This window comes from Urocampus carinirostris, chromosome 13, assembly GCF_059441175.1.
Source record: "Urocampus carinirostris isolate Australia breed hairy pipefish chromosome 13, RoL_Ucar_1.0, whole genome shotgun sequence".
In the NCBI taxonomy this organism is placed as follows: Eukaryota; Metazoa; Chordata; class Actinopteri; order Syngnathiformes; family Syngnathidae; genus Urocampus; species Urocampus carinirostris.
This window is the reverse complement of record NC_142361.1, coordinates 13385394-13412526: the sequence shown is the minus strand read 5'-3', so window position 1 is coordinate 13412526 and position 27133 is coordinate 13385394. Positions and strand designations below refer to the sequence as shown.

Sequence of the window (27133 nt, the reverse complement as noted above, 5' to 3'; positions counted from 1 at the left end):
GCCTTGAGGGGAAATCACGTTACAGGTTTGCTGACGTCAAGAGTTGACTTGAAAAGCAGGCTGCAAGAACCTTCTCAAGGTTTCTTCATTTTTCTCATCTTGAGGTTTTTATAGTTTTTCCTTGCTCTCATGTAGGTTTTAGATCAGGGGACGGTGTGATAATAGTCTGTGGTTTGCAATAATCTGTGACTATTTTCAGAAATAATTTGAGCAGTAAATTCATTTTATGTATGTCAGGGGGTGGCCATATTGTCACTTAGTGTCAACTAAAGAAGTTAAGTCATGTTTATTTGTATGGCCCTTAATCACCAAATGTCTCAAAGGGCTGCACAGTCTCTTATTACACCATACCCTGATCTAAAACCTACATGGGGGCAAAGACAAACTCAAAACCTCAGCAATGGATACTACTGTTTAAGAATATTGGCTGCTCATACAAATTATTTTATTGATAAAAGTTCAAGAACATTTTTTGTTTTTATTTGTACACTGAACAGCAGATTAAAAATATTTCCGCACTCAATACCTGTTTTTCCCTGGAACAAAATTATTTTCCCCCAATAACAGTATTATCACATGCCAATGCTCTGATCTAGGAAATCTCTGAAGAGCGGGATGACACTTTACATTCAAAACACAACAGTGACCACATGATGAAGGTGCTGTATCTGAGTGAGCTCAGGAGGCTTCTCCTGCTCCTAGTAACTGGTATCTGTAGTAGCTAGTAGTATCTGTTTCATGTGGGGGAGCATACCCATATCCAAAAAAAACACAGGTTTGATGATGGATTGGCGCCGCCAGGGCTGTACTTGCCCAAAACACACTACAGGTAGCGGTGCCCCTAAAGATCCTTAAACCACGAAAATATAGTTTAGGAAGAATGATAGCGCCTAGAAATTCTACTGGAGTGAGTTCTGCAAAATGCCTTCGTCATTTGTTTTGCTCTGAAAACAAATGATAATCTGACCGCAGAGCAGAAAGCAACATTATTATTTTCTTTCTCACTTCTAACTCAACATTGCTTGACTTGTTCCTTTTTAGACTAGCCATGGCCTTTATTGTTTTTATCTTAGCCGGCCAGCTCTTTGCGCAGTGACACAGAGTGTGCCTTTCTCATTGGATCTTCTTGACGGGACTTTGTGAAGTCATTAATTAAATCCTCAAAGTCGGCACGACCGCCTCACGTAATTGGTCGAGGAGACGTTGCGCAAAGGCAAATGTCAGCATTGTGGTGCCGTATCTGCTGCTATATTTTTCATGTTGGCACCTCATAAAGCAACAGAATACAGAATCATTGTTAAGCATTTGGATTGATTCGAACCATGTCTATTTGAATAGATCACCAACTTGACTGCTGAGCTTCTCTGGTGGAAAATTCACGTTTCTTCCACACAGAAAACATTAGGTTTTTGCTAAACGTACATTGTTCTTCTTTGCATCCCTCTCAAAATGCCGCTCTAGACTCTTAAGGACTTACTACTGAGGTGGTTTAAGGCCTATTTCTTAACCAGTCAAAATGGCGGATGGCCTTCAAAAATTTCCTGTCAGCTCTTAAAAAAATCTGTCAATGAGTAAATATTTTCAGTTAATGTAACCTCAGAACACACCGAAATAAAAAAGATGGAAATTATTATACAGTCTAGTTCATTGTTTTTTAACTGGTAGATTTGGATGCAAAAGTAGGTCGAGGACCTATTTTCAGTGGGTCGCAGGCCTTTGCCTTGGCAAGATAATGCTAAGAGGGTCAATTACACTCCTTTACAGTAGACGGCGATAATGCCCTGCCTGATCTTTTTCTTCTTCCGTTCAGTCAGTCTGGCCGACTTCGTGATTGAAAGGCAACACATCTCATTTAAATTTGATTTACCTTGTTTTATTTGCTTATTTCCTATTTTCTTGGTGCGTTCCAAGAAGGTTAGTGATAAGGAGAAAAAATGTTGGAAAAACAGTGACAACAACGTTCAGGTCAAATAAGGAAACCATTGCAAAACATAAAAAGGTCGTAGGGGTGTTTGCCATATTAAGCACTGCTTTAAGGTATAACGAATTATTTTAAAACAATATATTTCTAGCTTTTTTTTTTACCAGTATACTAATCTTTAGTATCAAAATAATATATGATTAGTGTTGATTAGGTATACATTTCATTCAGATTTGGGGTGCAAATTTACTTTACTATGTGGCTATTTTTTTGTTTTCATTTTTTAAACTGTTTTAGGGGGTCGCTTATATACAATGTTGGCTTATATGCGAGTATATATGGTACTGGAAGTCATTTTGGTCTTTTGTTTTTTGAAAAAAGAAAATATGGCACAATTTTTATTTAAATATATTTGAGAAATTCAAGTTTTTCTTGATTTGGATAGCAGCTTGTCACGAAAGTGGAACGGTGAAAACGACTAGTTTGGAACAACAATACATTTGTTTTTCAGCACGCTCTCTGCGCAAAATAACACAACACTTTTGAACCCCAAATATTGTTTTATTTTTCATCTGCTCATAATGCTAACTTCAAGAAGAAATATGTACTGTATGATCCAGCTAAATTTAAAGTCATTGATCCGTCCAACTGAGAGATGCATTGAAATGCAGCATAAAAGTGTTTCTTTTCACAAAGCAGAATATATGACTTTTATATACACTGTCCTTTCTGGACAATACGGCACACCTAAAAATCCCAAAAAGGCCAGATATTTTAAAGTAAGCCTAGTGCAACTAAAGAAAAGTACAATGGTTTTCTGTGAAGTCATTCACTATCTGTCTGGATGGGAAAAAGGGGATACTTTGAGTGATGGCAGCACAGTAGCCGTTTATGAATTATTTAATTAATTTTCATGGAGAAACCAGATGTCGTAATGAAGATTGACGTTCCGTGAAATACATGCTTTTAATTTAAATGTGTTACGGTCTGCAATACCTCCAAACACAAGAGGGCCCTAACTGGCGTTTTGAACTGGGCACACGTGTGTCCAATTTTTACACACTTGTCATCCTAAAACCTTTAAAAAGGTGTCTTGGTTTGGCAAACAGGCCATTTAGAGCTATTCTGTCATCTTTAGTATAATTTACACCACCATGGCATGTTTGTTTAGATCTGGTTTATTTGTTTATTTGTTTTTTTGCTACTTGTATTTTCCGGTTCCAGGTTTCTTTTTTTGGTTTTTATTTGGGTATGTTATTTGTTGTTTTGTGGCCACTTGTTTGTTTGATACTTTGGTCCCAATTTTGTTAATGAATTCTGTCCTTGTTTTGAGCACCTCTGTCTGCAGTTTAGGCATCCTCCACATGGATCCACCATCACTACCATCAAATCATGAAAACATTTATCTATTTTTTTAAGGTCTCACTATAGTTTCTACTCGATGCCTGTAATAGTCCAGTGTGCCTTATAGTGCAAAAAAAAAAAAAAAAAATACTTTGCATGTTCCCCGTGCTCGCGTTGTAGCCTCCGGGAACTCAGGTTTCCTCCCTCCAAAAACATTTCAGGTTAATTGGCCATTACACGTTTTCCCTAGGTGTGAATAAGCGAGTGAGTTAATGGGAGAAACATTTTTTCTATATCATACAATTACATATAATGATATAATTTATTCAAGCAGATGTAACATCTAGTGGCTTAATAACAACTTCAAACCATTGAATCATTTCAAGACAATTGCTTCACACACATTCTGTGGTTCGCAAACCAGTATTGTGACTCACCACACTGGTTTATGTCAAAGGCTTTAAACGACTGAGCTACTTTGACACAACTGCTTGTCATTGGTTTTGTGATTCGCGAGGTTTTAGTTTCAAGCTTTTTGAAGCACCTGCGATATTTCTTATTCTAGATGGATGGTCTTGATTGAATTATAGATATAAATGCTAGTGCAATAGAACTTGATTAGAATTCTACTGCGTCTGTTCGAATAAATCAAATCAAGTGCTTCATGAAGTTTTATTTGTCCATAACGAAATAAAAGAGATTTTGGGCCAACAGGCAAGACCTGTTCAAAATAATCAAAATACATGCGACCAATATAAGGATGAGACTAAAAACCATTTAATGAAAGGATTGCTGAATGGAGTAATGAACTTCACTGGCTGCAAGCGTTTTTCCGAGTAAATTCTTTCAATTCGAAGATCCACAGAGTTCAGCTTTATCGTTCACAGCCTATTACTGATGTGCAAATATAATCCAGTTGCTCATTTCGTTTCATATTTACTTATGGCCTTGACAACTGTTTGAATACCACTCGAAGAAACATCGACCTTATGAGAGAAAATTTATAATTCATGTGTAAAGAGTGTCTACTCCAGACTTATTGGTACAGAATAAAATGTGAAAACGCTGCCGAGAGTCAGTCCTGTGCTTGAGTGGTAACACAAGACGGCCACCAGGGCATTTCCGGGGTTTTCATGTTATTTTACACTGACTGTATGAAAAAATACAGTGTGGTGAACATTGTTTCCAATAAGATTAGGCATGGCACTCAAGGATAAAAACCTAATAAAGACTTAAAAGAGAAAAATGAGTCGCAAGAATGACCTGATAAATGGGCAAATATATTTTCTCGGTAGTGCTTGGAGACTGACCTAATTTGTTGGCTCAATATTAAGTATAATAATAACAATAATACATTTTTCTTCAAAGCGCCATACAGGACACCCAAGGTCGCTGTACACAGAGTACCAAAGAGCAATAAAGCAAGAATAAAACAAGAGTTAAAAAACTGCAAGTAATAAATACAAAATAAAAACACATTAGAGTTAAAAAGGGGGCGGTATGCGAGGAAGATAATCATGAAAAAGCAACTCTGAAGAGTCCGGATATGAAGGTGGACAGTGTGACAGAATTACAGAGGTCAGGCAGGCATGAGTTCCAGAGCTGGGGGGCAGAGCGGCTGAAAGCTCTGCGGAATGGCGTGGCAATGTGAAGGAGGTCTGTGAGATAGAAGGGCAAGGTTATGAATGTAATGTGATGTGATGCACTTTTGCAATAAAAGTGAAATGATAGATACATAGTGCATCATAACAATAGTGCAATTAAAAGTAGTGTAATGGCATTTAGCAGCATTAAAAATAATACAGTATCTATTCATGTACAATGCGCATTTGTGTATAAGGCGCAACCATTATTTTTGATTAAAATACGGTCTCAAATTATGTTTCACTTGTTCTCATCTCAATCTAAGCATTGCAAGTGACAAAAGTTGTTAAATGAATGGGTCCATGATGAAAACCTTTTATTGACAACGTTAACAGTGTTCATTTTACCTGTGAAAAGTGATGGGTACCGGGGACTCGCATGCTAAAAAATCTATGGGTCCCAATAGAGACCTATGGGTCCCCAAAATGTAGTGTTATCAAGGTTGAAATCGTAAATCGGCGACAAATATATAAATACATATATAAATCTATATATTCATTCAGTTTTAATCATCACACTTAATTGGTAATAAAAAGCAGTTATCACTTCAGATTTTTCAGTTCACAAAAATATTGTACATTATACAAAATAGTATTGCTGAAATATTAGTTTATATATTCATGCAGTTTTAATCACTTCAGATTTTTCAGTTCATATATACTTCTTGGTTTGCTCTCCCGCCACAGTTGTAATGCCTTCTCAAGGTCCAATTGCAGCAACGGAATTTCCAAAGCTAATTTGTGGTTTCCATTGTCGTTGTGCCGATTCAATGTGCTTTTCTGAAAGTTCGTATTGCGAAATGATTTATGCAATCCATTTTATTTTGTGCTGGGTGCACGCATCACAGAACATGTAGTCTCCATTATCATCCTCCTCATAGCGTAACCAGGAATATAATTCAGTCAATTTTGGCAGAAAAATCCTTTTCTTGCTAGGAGTATTCTTTCGTTTATCTTTCGTCGAATCGTTCGCTTCAAAACACGTGTTTTCCTTGCCTTTGCGGTCTTCTGAAGAATTTATCTGCCGTTTTTTCGTGCCGGAATCATTGCCGCTGTTACCACCTTCTGTATTATGTTTCGACTTAATACCAACACTGAAAAAATTATCAATTATTTGTTGATTTGCACCTAATACCAACTGTTTTTACGGAGTCATACTTCTCTTTCACTCGACAACCAAAACAATGACGTCATCTCGAAGCAACGAGATCTCGTTTGCCGAGATCGGCGCGAGACCAAAACAACAATGGCGGATCTGCCTGACGAAAAGTTTAGAGTGTGGTAAATTTTTGTTAAAAAAAAAAAAGTAAACGGGTAATAATGACAATTTGGTGTCAAAAAAGTTGCGTCCCAGGGACGCATGTTGATTTGACACAATGCGTCCCCATCAAAAAAGATGCGTCTAGGACGCAGGGACGCGGGTAAACGAGAACACTGCGTTAACTGTGAAAACAATATCTAAATTAATGTAGAATATCTATACACGAATTACTTGTTTTCTTAGTTTTGCTTTTTTTGCATTGAATTATATGCATCAACATTTGTCTATGGTACTATGATTAAGAATAAAGTGATACTGGGATAAAATCTAATGCCTTTTCTGTCAGGACCAGAACAGGAAACAGGAAGCTGAACCCACTCGCGTAACATTACTCACAGTTGATTGGGGAGGAAAGAAAGGAGTGCACACTCGACCCGGAGATCGTTGGTTGCGGGGAGTAGATTGCTCGGGACGCGGAAGTGGTCAAAATCAAACAGATCGTGGCGAGAGAAAATCAGGAGCAAAAACACAAGAAAAAATGGAGATTAACAGGGCTTGGCAAAACAAGAGCAAAACACAGGAAAAACTGAGATTCTCAGGGCTTGACGTATCAAAACAGTTTCGAAGATGCTCCGAGCAAAGGAGACTCACAGGACAGCGTTTAAGTAATGACAGGAAGCAATCTGTCAACGAGTTTCTGCTGGTGTCCATGGGCGGGGCCAATTGGGCGCCCTGGCAACCGTGACAGAAGCTGGCGCCACACGGCGAGGGTTAATTGGGCGCCATGGCAACTGTGACACATTTCATGTTTTCAATAAAGCAAAATACTGTTTTTTCAAAACTAAAACAAACAACAAACAATTTTAACTGAAGCTGCTTTATTTAGAAGCAAAACTAAGTCACAGCGCATTAATAAACAGCTACAACCATCACATTATATTTTCCGTTTTGGTTTGCCATTTCTGGTTTTAAACAAGCACATGTAGTTGGTTTCTTTTTGGTATTATGGAGATGGATTGTGTTTTGCAGGTAAAAATAGAGAATGCAATAAAACCTATGGCTTTTCAATGTCAGATGATGTCATGCATGTGCTTGCGGTACTGTTTGTGCTAGCAATTGGATGGACTGCAATAGCAATAAACCATGCTAATGTTAGCATGGTTTATTCCTATTGCAGTCCATCCAATGTCAATCATTGTCTTATGCAGCTCAGGATCATCGAAATGAAAATTCTGCTCAGTGAATTCGTGTCCAGCAATGACGGGGCCTAGCTCCACCCATATGGTAGGCAGCTTAATCTTAAGCGGTTCAACAGAGGGCCCTGCTTGTATACTCACATTATTAGCTATCAGGTACAACTTATAGGACACACGCTAAATTTATTTTAAAAAGCAGCACAGGAAGATAAATGCTGACCTCACATTGTTGTGCTGAAGAGCCTGCTCAAGGGGTTTACAATCAATACAGTCTAATATTTTCTTAGTGGTTGCATGCGTCATTCCTTTTAAGAGAAATACAACTGGGAGTGCGGCATGCCCATTCGACCAAGATGGCCCATAAAGTCACAAATTGAGAAACGGGCGGCATAAGAGGCGCTCAATAAAATGGGTAAAAAAATTGTCCGTGGTGGCTCACTTGAAGGCGGAAGGCCTATGTCTCCAGTTCGTAAACGGAACAGAAAACGTATGGTACTAACTAGTCCATGGATGGCAACTGAAAAACATAAACTAAAGTGTCACCGTCCAACAAAATGGTATTCTTACAACAATTGTATAATCTTGGGCCCCGCTAGCTATTAATCAAGATGTCCTTCACTTTAGTGTTGTTAAGTTTTCTCACAAGCTTGCCTCCCCTGATTTACTCCCTTGATTTTACAGTAACTCATTGTTCTTTTATGTTACAAAAACTTTCACTTTTCTTTCTGTTCATTTGTTGTGCTCGCACACCATCTAGCGACTAGCATTATATTGCTCCATTTAATCATGTGATTTTGTGTAAGCCAATTAGATGTGTTGTTTTACGCCCGTGTTTTGAATAAATGGGCTAGTAGTTATCGGATGGGTGTCTTTCCTCCTTGAGCCGATCTTGGACCTAGACCTAGGGCAAAGCTCAGATGGGATGTGCCTCCGTTGAAAGGGCTAGTCAACATTAATACCTGACTCAGAGTATGTTTCTTTCATTTCTTTAATATAATCTCAAGTTTTAACCTTGACAGAAAGAAATGGTCCACTTATTAACAAATATACAATATAATACAGTAAAAAAGTGGGATAGGCCTATGCTATCATTTGGCCATTGATAGTCTGTAGTACTAATTGTTGTCAGAGTTTGGTCCTGGTTTGTATTAACATATTCAAAAAAGTAAATATGTCCTCTGCATTTTTTTTACCCAATATTATGGCCCGCAAATCTAAACGTTTCCATACCCTATGTCTAAATCTATGACCAGAACATAAATTAGTTTGTAATGCTGGTGGTTCCTCAAGATATAGCAAGGTTCCAACCAGTTCAACCAACAAAAATAGCCAGGAATTTCAGTCTTTTCATAAAATGATGAATACAACTGAGTGCAGTTCACTACTTAAAATAGAAAACAAAAGAGCAAAAGGTTAGGTTTTTCCTCACAGTTGACAACATACTGTAAATTTTGATTTGAAGTACATCTAAAAAGTGCAAAAATGACACGCAACGGCGTGCCTCGGCTCTTGCACTGATATTGTCACAGCGAATTTTAATGACGGGCTGAGAAAACAGAGCCTTCAGCTGTCATTGCTAGGACATGAACTCATAATTATCTTCGAAAGATTCGAGATAAAGATTAAATTTTTTTTGGTATTTCTTACATTCAAAAGAAATTGCTGCCATATTTATGGTGAGGCCCCTAGGATAACATTCACCCAAAATCCTTAATTGGATATTTTCACAATGATGGAAGTTAATTCAACGTGTTATTGGCGTCATTCTTTGGCCTACCTGTTATTCTTTGAAACATCCATCTAATAAAATAATAATGATGTCATGATTACTGATTCGGGACACCTTCGGCTGCCCCGTTGGAGCCAACCGCCCTGAGCGCTGATTGGTTCCCTGACTCCTTTAAACCCCCGGCTTCCAAGAGGAAGCTGTCAGACCGTCCTGCGAACCTACGCTTTTGCTAGGCAAGCACCATACCCTCTGAAAATCTCCTGCTCTGTTTTCTCCTGCCTGTTACCTTTTGCCGACCTGTTTCTGGACCAGTTTCTGCCCTGCTCTGCCGTCCCGGCCATCGACCTGTTTTGCCCTGTTTCCTGCCTGATACTTGTTGTTGACCTTTTTTCTTGACTCGATTACCGTCCTTGCTCCCCTGTCCCGGCTACCGACCAGCTTCCCTGCCACCCACGACTATCCCCGCTCGACACGGAAGTGCCACTTCCACGTTCCTGCTATTTGCTACCCGTGTCCAACGATCATCGGATCGCGGAAGCAAGCACTGCTCTTGTTTTCAATAAAGCTCAGTTAGACGAACGTTATTGGGCCCTGTCTCCATTTCTGGCTTGTGACAAATGAATACAGATGACAGTAATATGAAAATGGCAAGCATAACAGTCCAGCATTGTCTTTGCTAGACTATGTTGAAACGACATAGTGGTAGAAAAAAAACAACTCATATAAAAGAAAACCCATATTTGGCTAAACTTCAGCCAGATTCAAGCTCCAGTGACTCTCAAGGAAATGGAATTTGAGACCCCTGGTGTAAACACTTACCGTTTAATTCTAACTGACATGATTTTTTTTTAAACATAATAGGCTTATTGGGAAGGAGTTTCAAACTCAATTTACCTGGGGACCGCCAGAGCCATGGTCTGGGTGAGGTTAGCCCGAACTGGGTTTTCCGCAAAGACTTTGGATTAAAAAAAAAAAAAAAATCCACTGTTTTCAAATATATTTTAGTAATTCCTGACAAGTATTGCCCATCGTCTTGCTGCTTGCGGTACCCCAAAAACAATAAGCTGGAAAAAGTTGAGCAAAAAAACTAAAGAAAAATTTCCTTTCTGATCACTTTTAGTCTCCATAATGTTTTTTTCTTACTTGTGAGTTGTAGCACTTAATTTTGGTCGCACGACAGAATACTACAACATTTCATGGTGAAATACTACTCACTGTATTTTTAAATATGTAATGTCGGATACAGTTTTGTGTTTTTTTTTCACCCTTAGTCGACTCTATAAAGCTTGTTTCATGGTCACCGTGTACAGGTATTTATTTTCGTCTAGGGACCTCAAACATCTTGGGGTCCGTTATTAGCCCCCGGGCCACGGGTCTGAGACCCCTAGTTTAGGATATTCATATTATTTCACGATGTAATTAAATCAATAACGAACTGCAAGAAATGAATATTTAATAAAGTACTGTTTTTTACACAAGTACTGTTGGTCTTTCCATTTTCTATTTCAAATTCCATTCTGCAACATCTGAAATGTGCCTAAAGCATTCTAATATTAATGAGTGAAAATATGAATGACTACCTCTCAAATCCAGATGTTTCCAAAAGGATACAAGACCAGAATAATCATCATTTTGGCAAGCATTATAGCTTGGAGCAGCCTGGTTGCATGCTAATTGGGGTGTGACTTTGGTATCTCATAAAACCTGTCATGTTTTTTGCACCTACAGTAAGTGCTAAGTGATTTTTACCAATGCCGGCTCATAGCCGCCAAGGACGGCCGGAGCATCGTGGCGGACTTTGGAAAATGCCACTTTGTGGCCCCCAGGAGAGGCTAGCGTGACTCTGTCGAGAGGTCGCATCGCATGAGAGCTTCATGGAGGTGTAAGGTGTCAAGGAGCCCGGCCAGACCAAGCTGACAAGAAAAAGCCACACTAGAGGTAAGATCTTGAGCCCGAGTACAACCTTGACCTGTGTAGAATTGCGGCCCGTCAATCATTATGTTCAGGTCGGGCCAGGCTTCCCTCTTGCTTACGTTTATAAAGTTTAATATATGTTCATAAAAATGTATACAAAAACGATGTGTGGATGCAAAACTAAAAAGAAAAAACAAAACAAATATTGATTGTGATGACTAAAGCGCCCAAAACCTGAAGTATCCATCAATGATATATAATTGTCAGTTAATGTAACATCTTAATATATAAATCTTAATGAAGTCTTCCTTGACTTAGATTCCATTATTTTATATCACACATAACCTCTCCTCCTCCCGAGTCCTCACAAATAAAACAATTGGTCAGGCTGGGTTGGGCTAGGTCTGTCTTTAATACCTGCGGGCCTGTGTTGGCCTGGATTTCTTAGACTCAATATTATTTCTGCACCACGCCCCCTTCACAGGTGACACGAGAGAGGGGGCAATGTGGAAAGTGTCTGTCCTAAACAGACACAGACAAAAGGGAGAGAAGTGTGTGGCCTCCATCCAAACACGACAGATGAAGTCAGGAAGACAAAAAAAGACAGGGGGAGGAAAACATGCAGAGATGATGTCATGCTAATCATTAGGGTTAAGCACTTACCATTGGAAAGGTCTGGCTCAAAGTCTGCCTCAGGAAAAAAAAAACTCAACTTGCTTAGGCTGTATATGGATGAGTGACCTTGAAGAGGATTAGGTGTATTAAAACAATAGATTGAAATTGGACAGAGAGAGAAAAGGGGACAGGATGAACCCGAAAATCCAAATGAAGATTCATCTCTATCGACCAGTGGTGAGAAAACTAGGGCCCGCGGGCAACATACTGCCCTGCAGGCTCACCAAACGAAAAATGTCAAAACACAATGACAATGTAGACCAGATGACTTCTCCCGGGTCAGTTTGTAACAGAAAAAGTGTGATGATTGCAGGAGTGCCCAAACATAAATATGTGTTGATTTCTAGAAATCTACATTAAATAACCCTTCTGGAATCTTTACAATTAAAAATCAGAAAAAAAGAACATTATTCATTAAATGAATAATAACCAAATAAATCTCATTGGTTGTTGATATAAAATTAAATAAATAAATAAATTCATAAATAAATCTGGTTTCCTCCCACATTCCCAAAAACTCGCATCTCAGGTTAATTGTCCTGTCTAAATTGTCCCTAGATGTGAATGAGCGAGGGAGTTGTATGTCTCTGTGTGCCCTGCAACTGGCTGGCAACCAGTTCAGGGTGACCCCTGCCCACTGCCGAAGATATCTGGGATGGGCTCCAGCCCCTCGCGACTCTACTGAGGATAAGCGGTGTAGCTAATGGATGGAACATAAACTTTTTGTTGAGCCGTGCAAAGTCTTAACAGGTTAAAGATCAACTAATTTGTCAGAGCACTGGACGACAAAAGGCATGAGGTTTTATCTTACTATTACACTATTTTAACTCAAATGAATTTCTCGTTTTTTTCACGTGTTAAAAAGGCAATGGTTTCTATTCTATTTTCTATTCTATTTCAAAGATTTTAATTGAAAAATGTATGTTCATTGTAACATGTGAAATGCACAATGAAATAAACATTCATACTTTTTTTGGCATTGAATGTGGTTACTGGTTTAATTTAACAGCTGAGTGAAGTTTTACACCTAAACCAACTCCCGACACTGTACAAACTCAATGGAGAGCTCTCAAAATAGTTTGTGTTATGTTCTGCAGTTCAGCCATCTAGAAAACATTTTACCTTATGTTTTATTTTAGTTTGAAATGAATAACAAATAAACACAAAGTAAAAAGTTTTTGCGGTGCATAGGCAATACAATTAGACCACGTGAGATCAAAACTTCTAGCCCTATGTCATTAACTGTCCACTATTGGTATTTTTGGACAGATTCACAAATTAATTAGTGGTCGGATTATATCATCCAACAGGCTTGGTCCAGCCCATGGGCCAAATGTTTGACATGGCTGCGTTAAATGTTGCTATAGACACTGTGTTGCCTTGAGTTAGCTCAGAGTTGACCAGGTCATGTGACTTTAGTGCTATAGTATGAAGACACCCAAATATGCACAAAAATAAGCAGTAGATTTACGCTTATTATTGTTATCATTAATTTAACTGTTGCTGTTATTAATGCATTTAATGTTTTTTGTATCATTATTAATTCAGAAAAATCTAAACATGTTTAATCCTGACCGTGGTTCGGGCCATAGAAATATTGTTGTATCCTAAACCAACCTGCACTGCCTTCGTGTCAGTTTAAGATCTGTTTTTAATGTCCTGCCGGTATAATACAAAATTATGCATGGATTTAATCCATCATATCTTTCAGATGTAATTTCCTCCTTTGTTCCTGCTCAGAGCCTTTGCTCAGAAAACGGTGGTCTACTAGTGATCCCAAGAGCCAAGAAAAAGCTGACGCTTGGAGAGCGTTCTCTATTCGGACCTCGGTTGTGTGGAATGCTCTGCTCTCAGATTTGATCTGCAACCTCAGTGAAAGTGTTCAAATCTAGGCTTAAAACACACTTAAATTCAATAATTTAAGAATGATGTTGACTTCATGACGCTGTCAACCGACATTCAGTTAAACCTATATTTCATGTTTATGATGTTTCTGTCGTGTTGATGCTCTTGCAACATCCATTGCTGCCTGGTAATCCTGGAAGGAGGATTACCTCATGTGCGGCCCCTTCTCAGGGTTTTTGTTTTTCAATGCTTTCGTAGAGGTTTTAGATTATGAGATGTGTAATAATAAACATGACTTTGCTTTATCAAGTTAACGGCTAAAAACAAACAAACAATAATAACGATGCCTTGCGTCACCAGCTCTCACCACCAATGAGAGCTGCCTACACTTGCACTGGTGCGGTCCAATGGCCAAATATAACGCACACGTTTCAACAAACCATAGCCCCAAAAACCTTATCCATGTATTATGCACGGCAACGCCTCACACTGTTTATCAATTTTAATTGCATTTATTAGGGTAGCTTGACACAAAACCTAGCTAAAGACAATCACGGGGGCCTAAAGTACAACTGTGTGAAGTATTAAGGAATTCGGTTCTACAGTTTCGGAGCCTGTAAGTCACACACATACAAAAACAAAACGGGGATTAATGAAGTAGTTTTGATTATATTTAGATTATATTTGATAAATAGATGTAATCAAATCTTGAAAAGAGTTCAAGCAAATATCTATCAACAAACAAACTTAAATGTGTCATTTCACATTGACAGGCAGGCAGTCACTCCAGAGACCCAAGTAATTAAAAAGTCCGTTTTTCGTTAAAAGTCTTCTTCAAAGCTGCCTCTGAGTGTCATCTGTAAATAATATTCGATAAAAAGCCACCCAGCGACATTTGCTCGCTGTGCTCTAGGCATCATCATCAACGCCGATCCTCACCTAAACATTTGTACGCTTCGCACCCCTCCTCTGGTCTCAGGTGAGATTCCTGACAACAGGTATTAATGAAGCTCAGATGGATTATCAAAGCCGGCAGCACGATTCAGCGTATTCACAGAAGCGTTGGAGAGCTGGTGCCGGGACGTGTTGCAGAGACTTAATACCCTGGACACCTTGTATGAATTATAAGAAGGGAGATAAAGGATACAAACGGGGCAGATTAAACACAAATTTAAGGGAGAGAAAAAAAGAAAGGGAAAAAAGACTTTAGGGCTTGAAGTGCAAAAGCGAAATTCGTGTAGTGCAAGCGGGAACCAAAGATGAGTCATTAATAACAGAAGTATATGCAGTCACACACGGAGTGATGTTTTTTTAAGGGCTTGACTTCCATATTTATGGAATGGGATCTGTAAGTCAGCTCTTTTGGACAGACTTTTAGCACTGGGCTCTTGTATCTGTATCCATTCAAGGAAAAAACAGTGACTTACTTTTTAAAAGTTTAATGCTTGAGTGCAGTGCTCACAAAACACAAATTGTTTATGTAATAAAGCATTAGATGTTTTTCCCTTATGTTTCATTTTGATCAAGTACTCACCAACGTATGGTCATGCTACACATGTTGTGATTTACTTTTGTTTTCAGTGATGTGCAGTCATCATGGAGATATAAAATAAAAAATAAAAAATACTGTTGTATCTACTCCATGTTAAAGTCCTTTCTTTCTTTCTTATTTAACGTCACAATTTTTGGATTTTCTTTAAAAGTTACTGAATTTTCGCATCATATTCAGAATATCATTGATACAATTATAGACACTGCCCGACCTACGAACAAGTTAGGTTTCGGACGATCGTTCTGAAGTTGAATTTGTTCGTAAATTGCCTTAGTGCTATATTTTGTATGTTTATGGTTTGTGTAAGTATGTCTAAGTCTTCCGCCATTAACCTGGATAGTGTTGTACTAAAAAATAAACATTTCATAAAATAATATGCTCTATAAAGATAAATAAAGTGAGGTTTTACATACTTTTTTACTTGCGCTTTAAGAGGTCCTCCTCCGTGGTAATAAGTGGCCGAAAAAAAGCGTTACGACCATTTTCTCAGCCGCATCAAGCTTTCTTATTCCACTTTCATTTCAAAAGATACGTCTCGCCTCTTCCTTACACTTTACCTTAACCATATTGAAAGAATCCACGAGATATTAAATAATAAAAACGTCAATGTTTTGACCACGATGGAGATTCAGTACACGTCGATCTGTATGTTTACATAAGAACCAGTAGTAAAAGTCGGATTTCTTCTTCGGTGTGTATGCTGGGTGACCTTTCACAGCGCTACAAGGCGGTAAGAAGAACTACAGTATAGTACTGTCCTCTACTCGGAAAACGGTGCACACAATACAAAATCTAACTTACAGCAATGTCCGGATATTTTTCGACATCGCAAAAAAGATGTTCGTATCTGCCGGAATCCGTAAGTCGAATATACGTAAGTCAGGAGGCACCTCTAGTATGTAACGTATTACTGTGCTGAGCCTCTGCAGATGCAGAGTGAAGCATGCCATATTTTCGCTTCAGGTAAGTGGGCGATAATGATACCAAGGATTTTGATCTGGTAATGTATTTTTTCTTTAGTATAAAATCAAGATTGTTTTATTTCAAATGAAAGATGTTTTCAATCACTCGGGTGTGCTAAAATGTTCACAACATTCCTTTAATTCACGTTTTGTACTGCAGTATGTTGATGGAGGATTGCAAGAAATGGAAAGAGGGCTACCCAGATTTATTTGATTATTAAAAAAAGACATATTTTTATATATTTGAGCTATATTTGACAAATTCATTGAAAAATAAAATCAATAAAGAAAACTCCTAACTAAAGTAGATTTATTACACACACAGTTCATTTGCCTTTAGTGTTGGCCAAAATTATAAAACCAAACTTTTAATATCAGCTTTCCAATATATGGTGGATGATTAAATAAATAATGTATTTTAAAAAATCAACATTGTTTATTAAAGGGACATTGTGCATTATTTTAAAAAAAAAAAAACCTTATTTAACAAAAAAAAAAAAAAAAAACAATATTGATTTCAATAATAAGCAAAGATAAATGAATTATTATATAAACATGCACTTTTCTAAAGATACCTGTATGTCAAGGAACTTGTATTCATTCTACATAAAACAAGGCTCACTAAAAGTGAGCTGACGCCATCTTGCTATTAAGGGTGCCCAAACAAAACAGAAACCTTATAAAAGGCTGAGCGAAAAATAGTGCGGTTTGGTTACTTTGAGCCTCTGTAGTTTGAAATCTCCTTAATGCTGTTTAGCATCTAATAGTCAATTATGACAGAGAGTGGGGGAAAATGTTATTTTTTTCCTTTTTCTCAATTGTTTCACTTTCCCTTTAGCATAATCATATCTGAAACGTGGCCTGTGTGATATGTGTGTGTATTTTTCTTGAAATCAAACATAGAAAGCCATTTGACCGCTTCTATCAGAATGTGACATTGGAGAGACGCGCGTGCGTTACATGTAAATGCAACACGTATGCTAATAAGCACAACAGCTATTCTGCTCCCAACATGAATCGAGATTCATATTGCTTTCTGTCTTGTGCTGTCTTGTGCTTTTGTGACACTTTCGACAGATTCTGTCAAGCCGATTCAGTGCACTGCTTCTCGGATGAAGGTATACAATAAATAAGCTTCAAAAGCAATATAAAGAAATGCGAAGAGATGTCTAAAATAATGTCCCTGTGTGCATGCGTGTGTGTAGGTGTGCACTGCAATTACAGTAGGGATTATATTGGTACCTTGACATATGAGTTGAACTAATTTGGTGACTATGCCCAGAATTGAATTTGCCCCTGTATAAAATCAATTTTTTGCTTTTCCCTACAGAAATGATTGGACAAATTCAAATCATCGGTTCATTCTCACCAAAAATCCCACATGATTTCTTGATTTAATATGGTTTAAAAAATAAAGATGCATTGGATTGTATTGAAAGACTTTAAATGTGAAGGAAATGTTTCTTAACTTTTTTTGAGCCATGGAACACTGTGAATTAAAAAATCTCAGCGCAGACAGTATGTCGAAAATGTTTAAAAGGACAATTTGTATCGTTTAGCGCCTGCAATTGTAAAAAAATCATATGTTAAAAAAACAATAACAAAAATCATGATTTAAATAAAAAGCAAAAACACATGAACTATACGTTTTAAGGTTATCCAATGTGAATAATATTACTAGAACAACTTTCTTCTATCTTTGGAACATTGCTAAAATTTGTCCTATGCTGTCCCAGTCAGATGCGGAGATTACAATTCACGCGTTTGTTACTTCCCGTCCCGATTACTGTAATGCACTACTCTCCGGTCTCCCGAAGTCCAAAATCAGTTAGCTCATATCTTTCAGATTTAATTTCCCCTATGTTCCGGTCCGGAGCCTTCGCTCTGAAAACGCTGGTCTACTATTAATCCCAAGAGCCAAAAAGAAATCCGCAGGTTCGAGAGCGTTCTCCATCCGGGCCCCGGTGCTGTGGAATGCTCTTCCCCCTGAGATTCGATCTGCAACCTCAGTGGAAATGTTTAAATCTAAGCTTAAAACATGCTTCTACTCTATAGCATATGAATAACCTATACTTTATGTTGATAATATGTGTATCATATGCCCTCACTGTTTTAGCAGTGGGAAAAAGCACAATAGCGCCTCTACTACCTGATGAACAGTCACATCTCCAGAGATCCCATGGCAAGCTTCTACAACTGTACCATCAGCAGTGTACTGAAGTACAAAAGTTTAGTGTGGTTCTCCAGCTAGGCCTGAGCAGCAGGTGGTGAAAGCTGCTGGAAAAAAAATATGGGAACAACTCTACCCGAGATCAGCACCACCAACACCACTCACTGTCTGAGAAGAGTCCACAACATCCTGCGGGACCGGCACCATCCTGCTCACCACTTATTCCACCTCATCTACACTGGCGAACAGTCTATATCCACAGACTGTAAGGCTATTAATCTCTGGTTATAAACAACAGTTGGTGTGAGACAAGGTTGTAATCTCTCTCTGGACTCTGAACTGTCGTCAACATCTTCCTGGAGAGGATCATGACCGAAGTCCTGGACCAAAATGAAGTTACAGTCAGCATTGGGGGACACAATGTCACTACTATCCACTTTGCTGATCCATATTGCCGGACTAGCAGGAGACGGACATGAAATTAGACCGTGTCAATCGCCTGTATAAATCAGCACAGAAAAAAACTTGTCATGACCAACAACCCACAAAGTATCACCATCAACCACCAAGACCTTGAAACTGTCACCAAATTCAAACATGCAGTTATATCAGAGAAGGGGTTGAAACCATAATCAGCTCAACCCACAGTCGCACATGCCAGACTTAAACCCATCTGCAGGGACAAGAATGGCAGTGAATTCAAAGTTCCGACTAATGCAAGCGCTGGTTACCTCTATATTTCTCTACGTTTGCGGAACATGGACTCTCACAGCAAAACTGGCCTACGAGATACAATGCTACAGGAAACTTATTAGCACCAGCTACTTAGCCAATTTGTCAAACGAAGTAGTGCGCAACACCACCGGACCGCACATAGGACCCTACGAAGAACTGTTGTCAACTGTGCACAAACAAAAACTGCAGAGGTATGTTCATGTCCCAAGATCATCAGGACTTGCCAAGATAGGTCTCCAGGTCACAGTTGGAGAAAGAAAAAGCAAAGAAAGACCAAAAATAACTGGGCTGACAACTTTGCCACGACGCAAAAACAGGCCAGGAACAGTCAGCAGTGGAGAAAGCTGTACAGAGTTGCATCCTCAGTGGTTTCTCGACAACCCAGACGGTTGAGGGATCCATGAAGTGATTAAAACATTAGTGTTGGTGAGTATGATCCATATCAATCATTTTGGTCTGTAATTTCCCTTTAATTTGGAATTCTACTGTTTTTCAAGGCTTACTATTTACCATGTTTTATCTTATTTTATACATAAGTGTGAATATTTGCAAGTTGTTCACTTTATTTGACTTTTTACAGTGCAATATAATATTGTTCTATAGAAAATTAAATACATTTTCCTGCACTACGTATAGAACAGGTACGTATATGAAAATAAAATAAAGTAACACGCTACAACCTACTGTTAAGAATGAATGTTTCTTTGGTGATCACTGGAAAAAAAAACTAAAATACTCATCGACGTTATGTTTTTTTGCAAAGATACAATTGGGTAATTTCCTGCGGCACACTACATAAGTTCCCATGGCACAGTGGTTGAAAAAAAACACATAGGACTCCAGATTTGCGCTTCCCCCACATAAATATAAAACAACTGCCATTTTAGATCAATTCAGCAGTGACGGACTGGGGAGACACAGTTTTGCACAGCAAACAAGTTAGTAAAGTTGTTACAAACTTACCAAATATGGGCATCGATTGCATCACATATTCCCTGTGGCAAAATTTGTTGTTTTGTATTCAGAACAATTTCCGATTACTACATTCCCAGTTGGGGTGAAGTGGATTTGTGGCTAATTCTCTCAGCCCTGACAGCTTCGAAACTCAGTCAACAGCTTGCGCAGCAGACACTTTGGAAGGCAAACGTATGCACAGATCAGCCAAAGTGAAATGAACTGAGAGAGGAATTTGCGGATTTAACAAAGCTTGACTTTGCAGGTAACGACGCGGCTCTCAAAACCTAATTGGAATACTTTTTTTCTGCTATACAATGAGATAAATATGAGACAAGAGCGCAACAATCTGCTTCAACTTTCAGGTAATTGCATGCAGAATACACAATTTAGCCATGTTCTGAGAGAAATAATATAAATAATATATATATATATATATATATATATATATATATATATATATATATATATATATATATATATATATATATATATATATATATAATATTATATTATTATTATTATTATTATTATTATATTATATTATTATTATAATAAAAACAAACTCAAACCTACGATCCATTGATGTCACCAAGGTTTGCATTTTTTTTCTCTAGTCTACACTTCTTAGTTCTCTTAAAGGGAGAGTGCATATTATTTCACCACTACATGTTTCTATATTTTGTCGTGAAACCAAAAACAATTGCTTAAAGCACAATTAAGAATACAATCTAAAGAAACTCAAAGTGATTATACGGTGCCATATTGCAGAGCGTTGTAATGAATCATCATGAGAATGAATCCAGCCAGAACATATTACAATGATTGAACAATCGCCTGTGTATTTAAGATAGAAAAGGCGAGACAAAGTGGTACCGTAAGGTAAAACAGTGTAAGGGCCCGGTCACACAGGCGTTTGCGGCTGAATCACGGCCAGAAATTTCTGCCTGTGAGGCGGACGCTATTGGACGCTTTGAGATCGCCATACAGACGAGATACAGCAGTGCTTAACACGCGGTCGGAAATTCGCGCGCAGGTGGCAGGGCGAAAAAGTTTTGCATTGCTCAATTCTTTAGAGCGCGGGTAAACAGCCTTTAACGGGCGTATCGAGGCAGACGCTGTTGGGCACTGTTGGACGCTTTGAGACTGCCATATAGACGAGATACAGCAGTGCTTAACACGCGGTCGGAAATTCGCGCGCAGGTGGCAGGGCGAAAAAGTTTTGCGTTGCTCAATTCTTTAGAGCGCGGGTACACAGCCTTTCACGGGCGTATCGAGGCTGAACCATGGCCAGAGATTTCTGGCCGTGAAGCAGACGCTGTTGGGCGCTGTTGGACGCTTTGAGACCGCCATATAGACGAGATACAGCAGTGCTTTACTCGCGGTCGGAAATTCACACGCGGATGGCCGCGCGAAAAAGTTTTGAGCTGCTCGAAACTTTGAGCACGTGTTAACCGCGGGCGGCACACGAGGTAATGACGCGGAAATGACGCGGAACGACGTGCTCTGGCCGCGGCCAGGGCGTGGTTACACATGGGTAGGACGGGAAATTTCAGCGGGTAATCGTGGGTGGAGCATGGTAATAGCATGTTCTGCGCCTGTATCGCGGTGTTATTACGTGAAATTAGCGTGTTACGCGTGTGACGTCAAACGCCTTTCTCCGCGTATATACAGCGCGATTTGCCGAGCACACATCAGTTGTGCTCGAGACGTCAAGGGGTGAACATGGATCTCTGTCACCGTAGTGACCTCGTCTTAATCCGTTTTTATTTCTTGACATTTCTTTTCATTTCATAACAAGATAATAAAACCAAAATGAAAAACTATTACAATAATAACATATAGGCTTCTTTGGTTCCATAGCTTGAAATCTTGATCTTCACGGGACTGTATCTTGAGCGGTTATGATTTCTACAGCCCGGTGTTATGCCGAGAAATACATCCCTGCCGAGATGTGCATCCCCTCGCTACTACAACCACTTTTACCTCGTTTTATCTCACTTTTAGGGAATGTAATGGCGAACATATAACCAAAACCACTTCGTCTTGCATTTGTTGGGAATGTAATACAACTCAAACCATTCCGTCTTTGTTTTTGTTGTGAACGTAATCGAACGGTAATGCACACCGTATATCAATCCTCCCCCCCTCGCGTGAACGAGCATTCTGAGCTTCCAACAAAAGCGATCGTATTCTATATAAAACGCTTATTAAAACAATAAAGCGAGCTAATTATAACAATTGGGAGATCCTAGTCTATATAACTCGTTTATTTAAACAATAAAGTGCGATCGTATTCTACAAAATGCGTTTGTTAACGCGGATGAAAAAGTCACCAACGTCAATGCACGCTTCCAACAAAAGCGATCGCAGCAGAATGCGCGTTCACGCGAGGGGGTGGGGGTATGGGGGTGTTGCGTAGGAGTCGGATTTGGGCACAACACCGGCTCGGGAGCTTTTATACCCGTGGTCCACACGAGAAAATGACGCGGAAATGACGCGATGAGGAAGCGGAACAGTCACTGGCGTCTGTTTTGCGGGCATACCACCGATGAACAGCGGGTTGGCCAATTTTGCGCATTTTCCATCGCGGGCAACCACGGGCAAAAAAGAACGCACAATTTTAGCCGTGATTCAGCCGCAAACGGCTGTGTGACCGCCCCCTAATGATGAGATAAAATCCAAAGCCTTTTTCTATGCTATCAACAGTGTTCTCTTTGTCGCGATCCATGCTTGACTCCCATTGCATCCAATGTTGATCAAATATTATTAGCCATATTTAAAGACTCATTAACTTTTGCACAAATACTATTAATTAGCACGGTATACTTCACAAACTGAGGTTGTTATTGGTTAAAACATTGAGTATATTTGTAATATACATTATATTAGCACTAAGTAAGGGCAACTTATTTTTCTTTCCTCAGAGACCTGTATCAAACAATCTACGGCCAGGTACCAGTGGGTGCCAATGATTTAAAACACTATTTTTTTATTTTTCGAATGCTAAGTTTTGTTTTCCATTAGGTAGTGCTAAACAAACACACACTGTCTCTTTAAGAAGTTAGATGCATGATCTGTGTGATTTAAATATGTAAACCCAAATGCCCCTCTTGTTTTCATGTTTACCACAAATTTGTGGATGCGGTTCACAAAAGGAAAACACAATATTTTGAAATATGGACAGCTCTATTGATTGCAAAAATGCCTTCTAGGAAAGTGTTTTTCTAACCTTTTTGAAACAAGGTACTGTACACTATTATTTATAAAAAAGTTCTGAGGCACATGGTCCATCGAAAATGTTTGAAAATGAATTTATGTCAAATCACTGTACTACCTCATAAGCAGGTAATTCGTATATAAAAATAAGAAAATTATACTTAAAATAAAACACAATGATGTGCTTTATGTTTTTATGTTTCACAGTGCAATCTTAAACCGCTTTGTTGAACAAATTAAGTTATTAAATGCACTGTGCTACCTCATGAGCAGATAATTAGCAGATACAAAGTATATAAAATCTAAAGTCACCTACTGATATGGATGACTATTACAGTTCCTTGTTGAAGAAAGCAAAAATACTGAATAATGGCCTAATTTTTTTTAAAGATAAAATTGGGAAAATTTCAGTGGAACACTAGACAAGGTCTCACAGCACACTTGTGTGCCCCGGTGCCACACTGTTTGAAAACACTGTTCTAGGGTATACATGTTAAAATCGTCTCATTTCAACTTTCTGATACATTTAATACATTTAATACATTTTCAAGATGGCGGCGCGTCTACTAGACGCTGCGGCTCGGGCTCCAGTTCGTCTTTTGTTTTTCAGTGTCCCCTGATCCCTCTTATTTTCCCTTCGACTCCCTTCGCACTTACAATAATATCCACTACATCCCGAGGGACATACAGAGACCACCGGATCTCCCTGGAAGATTTGCCGCCTGCCGACAATGACAACGACGGAGAAAAGGCTGAGCTAAGCTAAGAAGGCGACCACACAGACCAGCGCTCCCAAGCATGTTCAACCAACGCCAGATCCATCCGTCCACAATGAGTGAATTGAGCTGCGGATCGCCACCAACAACGTCCGGAATTGGAGGACTTTTTTTTGCCATCACGGAGTCTTGGCTTTCCCGACGCCGCATTACATCACCGGCTCGAACGAGACGAAGACTCCGGTAAAAACAGGGGTTGGAGACTACGCGCTACAATAATAGCGGAACCATTGATACACAATGCTCACTCGATATGGAGTTTCTAGCTATGTACCGGGAGAGTTAACTGTGGTCTTTGTGTTTGCTGTATACTTCCCACCGCTAACAGTTTCACCAGATGCTAACGTTAGCATAGCGCTATATCTCCTGCCCGCTGCTAAACATCAGCTTGCACTACCCCAACGGAGCTTTATCGTCGACGGCGACTTTAATCGGGCATGTTTATTGACTGTACTCCCAAATCCTTTCAATTGTGGACTCCCAAATCTACTAATTGTGGACTGAGCAATTCGGAAAAACGCTGGACTGTGTAATGTAAGATCAAACATTCGGGAACTCTGTTTGACCATCACAACAACACCCCCCCACCCCCACCTTCCCATCCCGCCGAGGACAACAAAGTCAGTTAGTACTTTGTTCCTTTGTTTCTTTGTTTCCTTATCCTCACTGTAAATGTGGGACTGGAGTCGTCCAATTTCGTTGTCACAGCATATCCCATGTTGTAACAATGACAATAAAGGCATATTCTATTCTATTCTATTCTAATAACATTTTTTCTCTAGGATCTTGTGATTGGTGTATTTCAATGGTATTGTTGTTCCAAATGAAGAATAGCCCAAGAGACTCCTCAAAATTTAAAGTAGAATAAAGTCACATCACATCCAGTTTGTTGTTCATTTCCTATGACAAATATAACAATGCTTCCTACCTGGTTGATAAACACTTGCGCTCCTCGCGGGCTCATTAGCAGAACTGCCCGCCGCAGGGTGTCCCGGTATCTGTTGAGCTCTTCAGTGCGCAGAGTGTTGAAGAGGTCGTTGAAAACCCGGCTAACGTTCCGGTCCACCCTCTGCAGCGACACGTCCAGACCCAGTCGAGAAGCCTGGTCCATGAAGGTCTGTAAACCGCGGATATCTGAGGGGGGGAAGAGACATAAAGCATCTTTACCATACAGTCCTGGCGGCTGTGTTAGTCTAGTTTTAGTTTGCTGTTGCCAAAGCAATATGGATGTGACAGAATATTGGTCAACATGAAGTGCCTGTATTGCCGATGCAGCCTGGCAAGATTATTATTTAGACAGGCATAGTTGCGCAGTTCCTCATGAAGAAGTTGTCTGTTGATATATCTCTTGTGAATAAGTTTTAATTTGCTTTGGTTATTTTCTCTGATATAATATTGCCAGTAGCTATGCAGTCCCAATTTCTCCCGGAATGAGGTTGTCAGTTAGAATTAGAGTATGAATGGTCTTTATTATTATTGACAACAACGTAGTAAATATTGTTTATGACAAGATTAAACATGGCACTCCAGGATGAACACTTAATAAAAACTTAAAAGAAAAAAAATATGTCGGGATAAATAGGAAATGTTCTTGGATATATGAAAATCCATTTTTTTCTATACAATACCCATTTATCAATACAACTGGCAAAATACACATTTTTCACAAGTTTGTTTACGGTGGGAATGGGACTGTGGTAGAAATTGTCCCTGAGCCTGAGTCCTTGTTTTAAGAGACTGGTAGCGCCTACCAGAGGAAAACAGGTCAAAGTTGCTATGTAGTTATGTTGCGCTAGCGCAGTTTAATTCTGAGTAATTTTATGCCGCAAAGCACTTGGGACTTGTAGTGCAGAAAGCAATGGTACACGCAAACTTCTGTTAATATACTAAAAAAGCCATATGTTTAATTGTTTTCGTTAATCATCGCAAAAATGCCACAGCTGTATCCATGCATATATAGTGGATGCCACAGTTCAATCCATCCATATATACTGTGCACCCTGTTTCTGGCAAGCCACATATAAGCACAACTCAAATACCGGATGCAGCAATGGGGCCCAATTATGGAGCAAAAAAGCATTCAACATCTTTGATTTTCATGAGTGAAATTCATGAAATTATATTTTATTCAATGTTAAAAATTAAATGCAGAAACAACGTTTATTTGCACAATTACTTCTCTTGTGAATAACTGGGTTGCTCGCAATTGGGCGCTAATCGTTCTTCAATAGACGTGTAACCAAATCACTTAGATTGCTGCAATCAGTGCCCTGGAAACAGAATCCCATTTCTACCTGCATCGACCTGTAGGCAGAGTGACGTGAACATGATAGCCTATCATACTCATGCTGGGGACCTTCACATCAAATCGCTAATGTGATGGAGTTTCCCCGCAAGTCTTGCAGTGTCGTTACGTTTGGCCATCACAATTCAAAAATGGTCCATTCATTCGTTCTTTACATCCAAAATATTTTCCAGGGTCACACCGGGCCATAGAGATTTTGCAGTCCTTAGCAGGCAATGCCAGGGCACCTCTGATGATGAGATTAGGTGAAAAGCCTCACATTCCTGACCCCTTATGCCAAGCGCCAATCAGGGCGTCAATGCATACCAAAGGTTTGAGGAATAGAATTGAACCCGTGACCTCACAGTCCCTACCAAAAGGCCATCAATGTCACGAACCAGGAAAGGATAGAAGAATGAGAACCCAATCGCGTAACATTACTCACAATTTATTGGGGAGAGGAGGAATGCGCGCACACTCGATCCGGGGATCGATGGGCGCGGAAGTGGATTGAAATCAGAACTAAAGTGTCGTCAAAATCAAACAGATCAGGCCGAAAATAAAACAGGATCAAACACAGGCAAATTCACAGGACTTGGCATATCAAACAGAGTTTAGCAGGAGTTTCGCAGACGCTCTGACACCAGGCGACTCACAAGACCGCGTTTAAGTAGTCCGGCAGCAATCTGTCAATGTGTTTCAGCTGGTCTCAATGGGTGGGGCCAATTGGGCGCCGTGGCAACCGTGACAGAACCTGGCGCCACACGGCGGGGACCAATTGGGCGACATGGCAACCATGACAACCAAGCTGGTCCCTCACTTGTGGTAAAATAACATCCTCTGGTCAAATGTGTAAGTCATTGATTTAGTTTTCAGGAGATAAAATTGAGACTTTGATCACTATTGTTAAATATAAATTAGGGTTGGAATTAGCTAGATTACTTTTTTTATAT

The 27133-nt window shown here is 39.3% G+C and overlaps 1 protein-coding gene across 5 annotated transcripts in view; it reads right to left on the bottom strand.

Annotated features, from left to right (window-relative positions):
- The window catches only part of LOC148353766 (glutamate receptor ionotropic, delta-1-like), a 486866-nt gene that overhangs the window by 157870 nt on the left and 301863 nt on the right, over positions 1-27133 (bottom strand). For all 5 annotated transcript variants that reach the window (XM_088351343.1, XM_088351345.1, XM_088351344.1 and 2 more), the window contains one exon: positions 24825-25030. In XM_088351343.1, coding sequence (XP_088207469.1) covers positions 24825-25030 — 206 coding nt within the window. The remainder of the gene's footprint in view (positions 1-24824; positions 25031-27133) is intronic.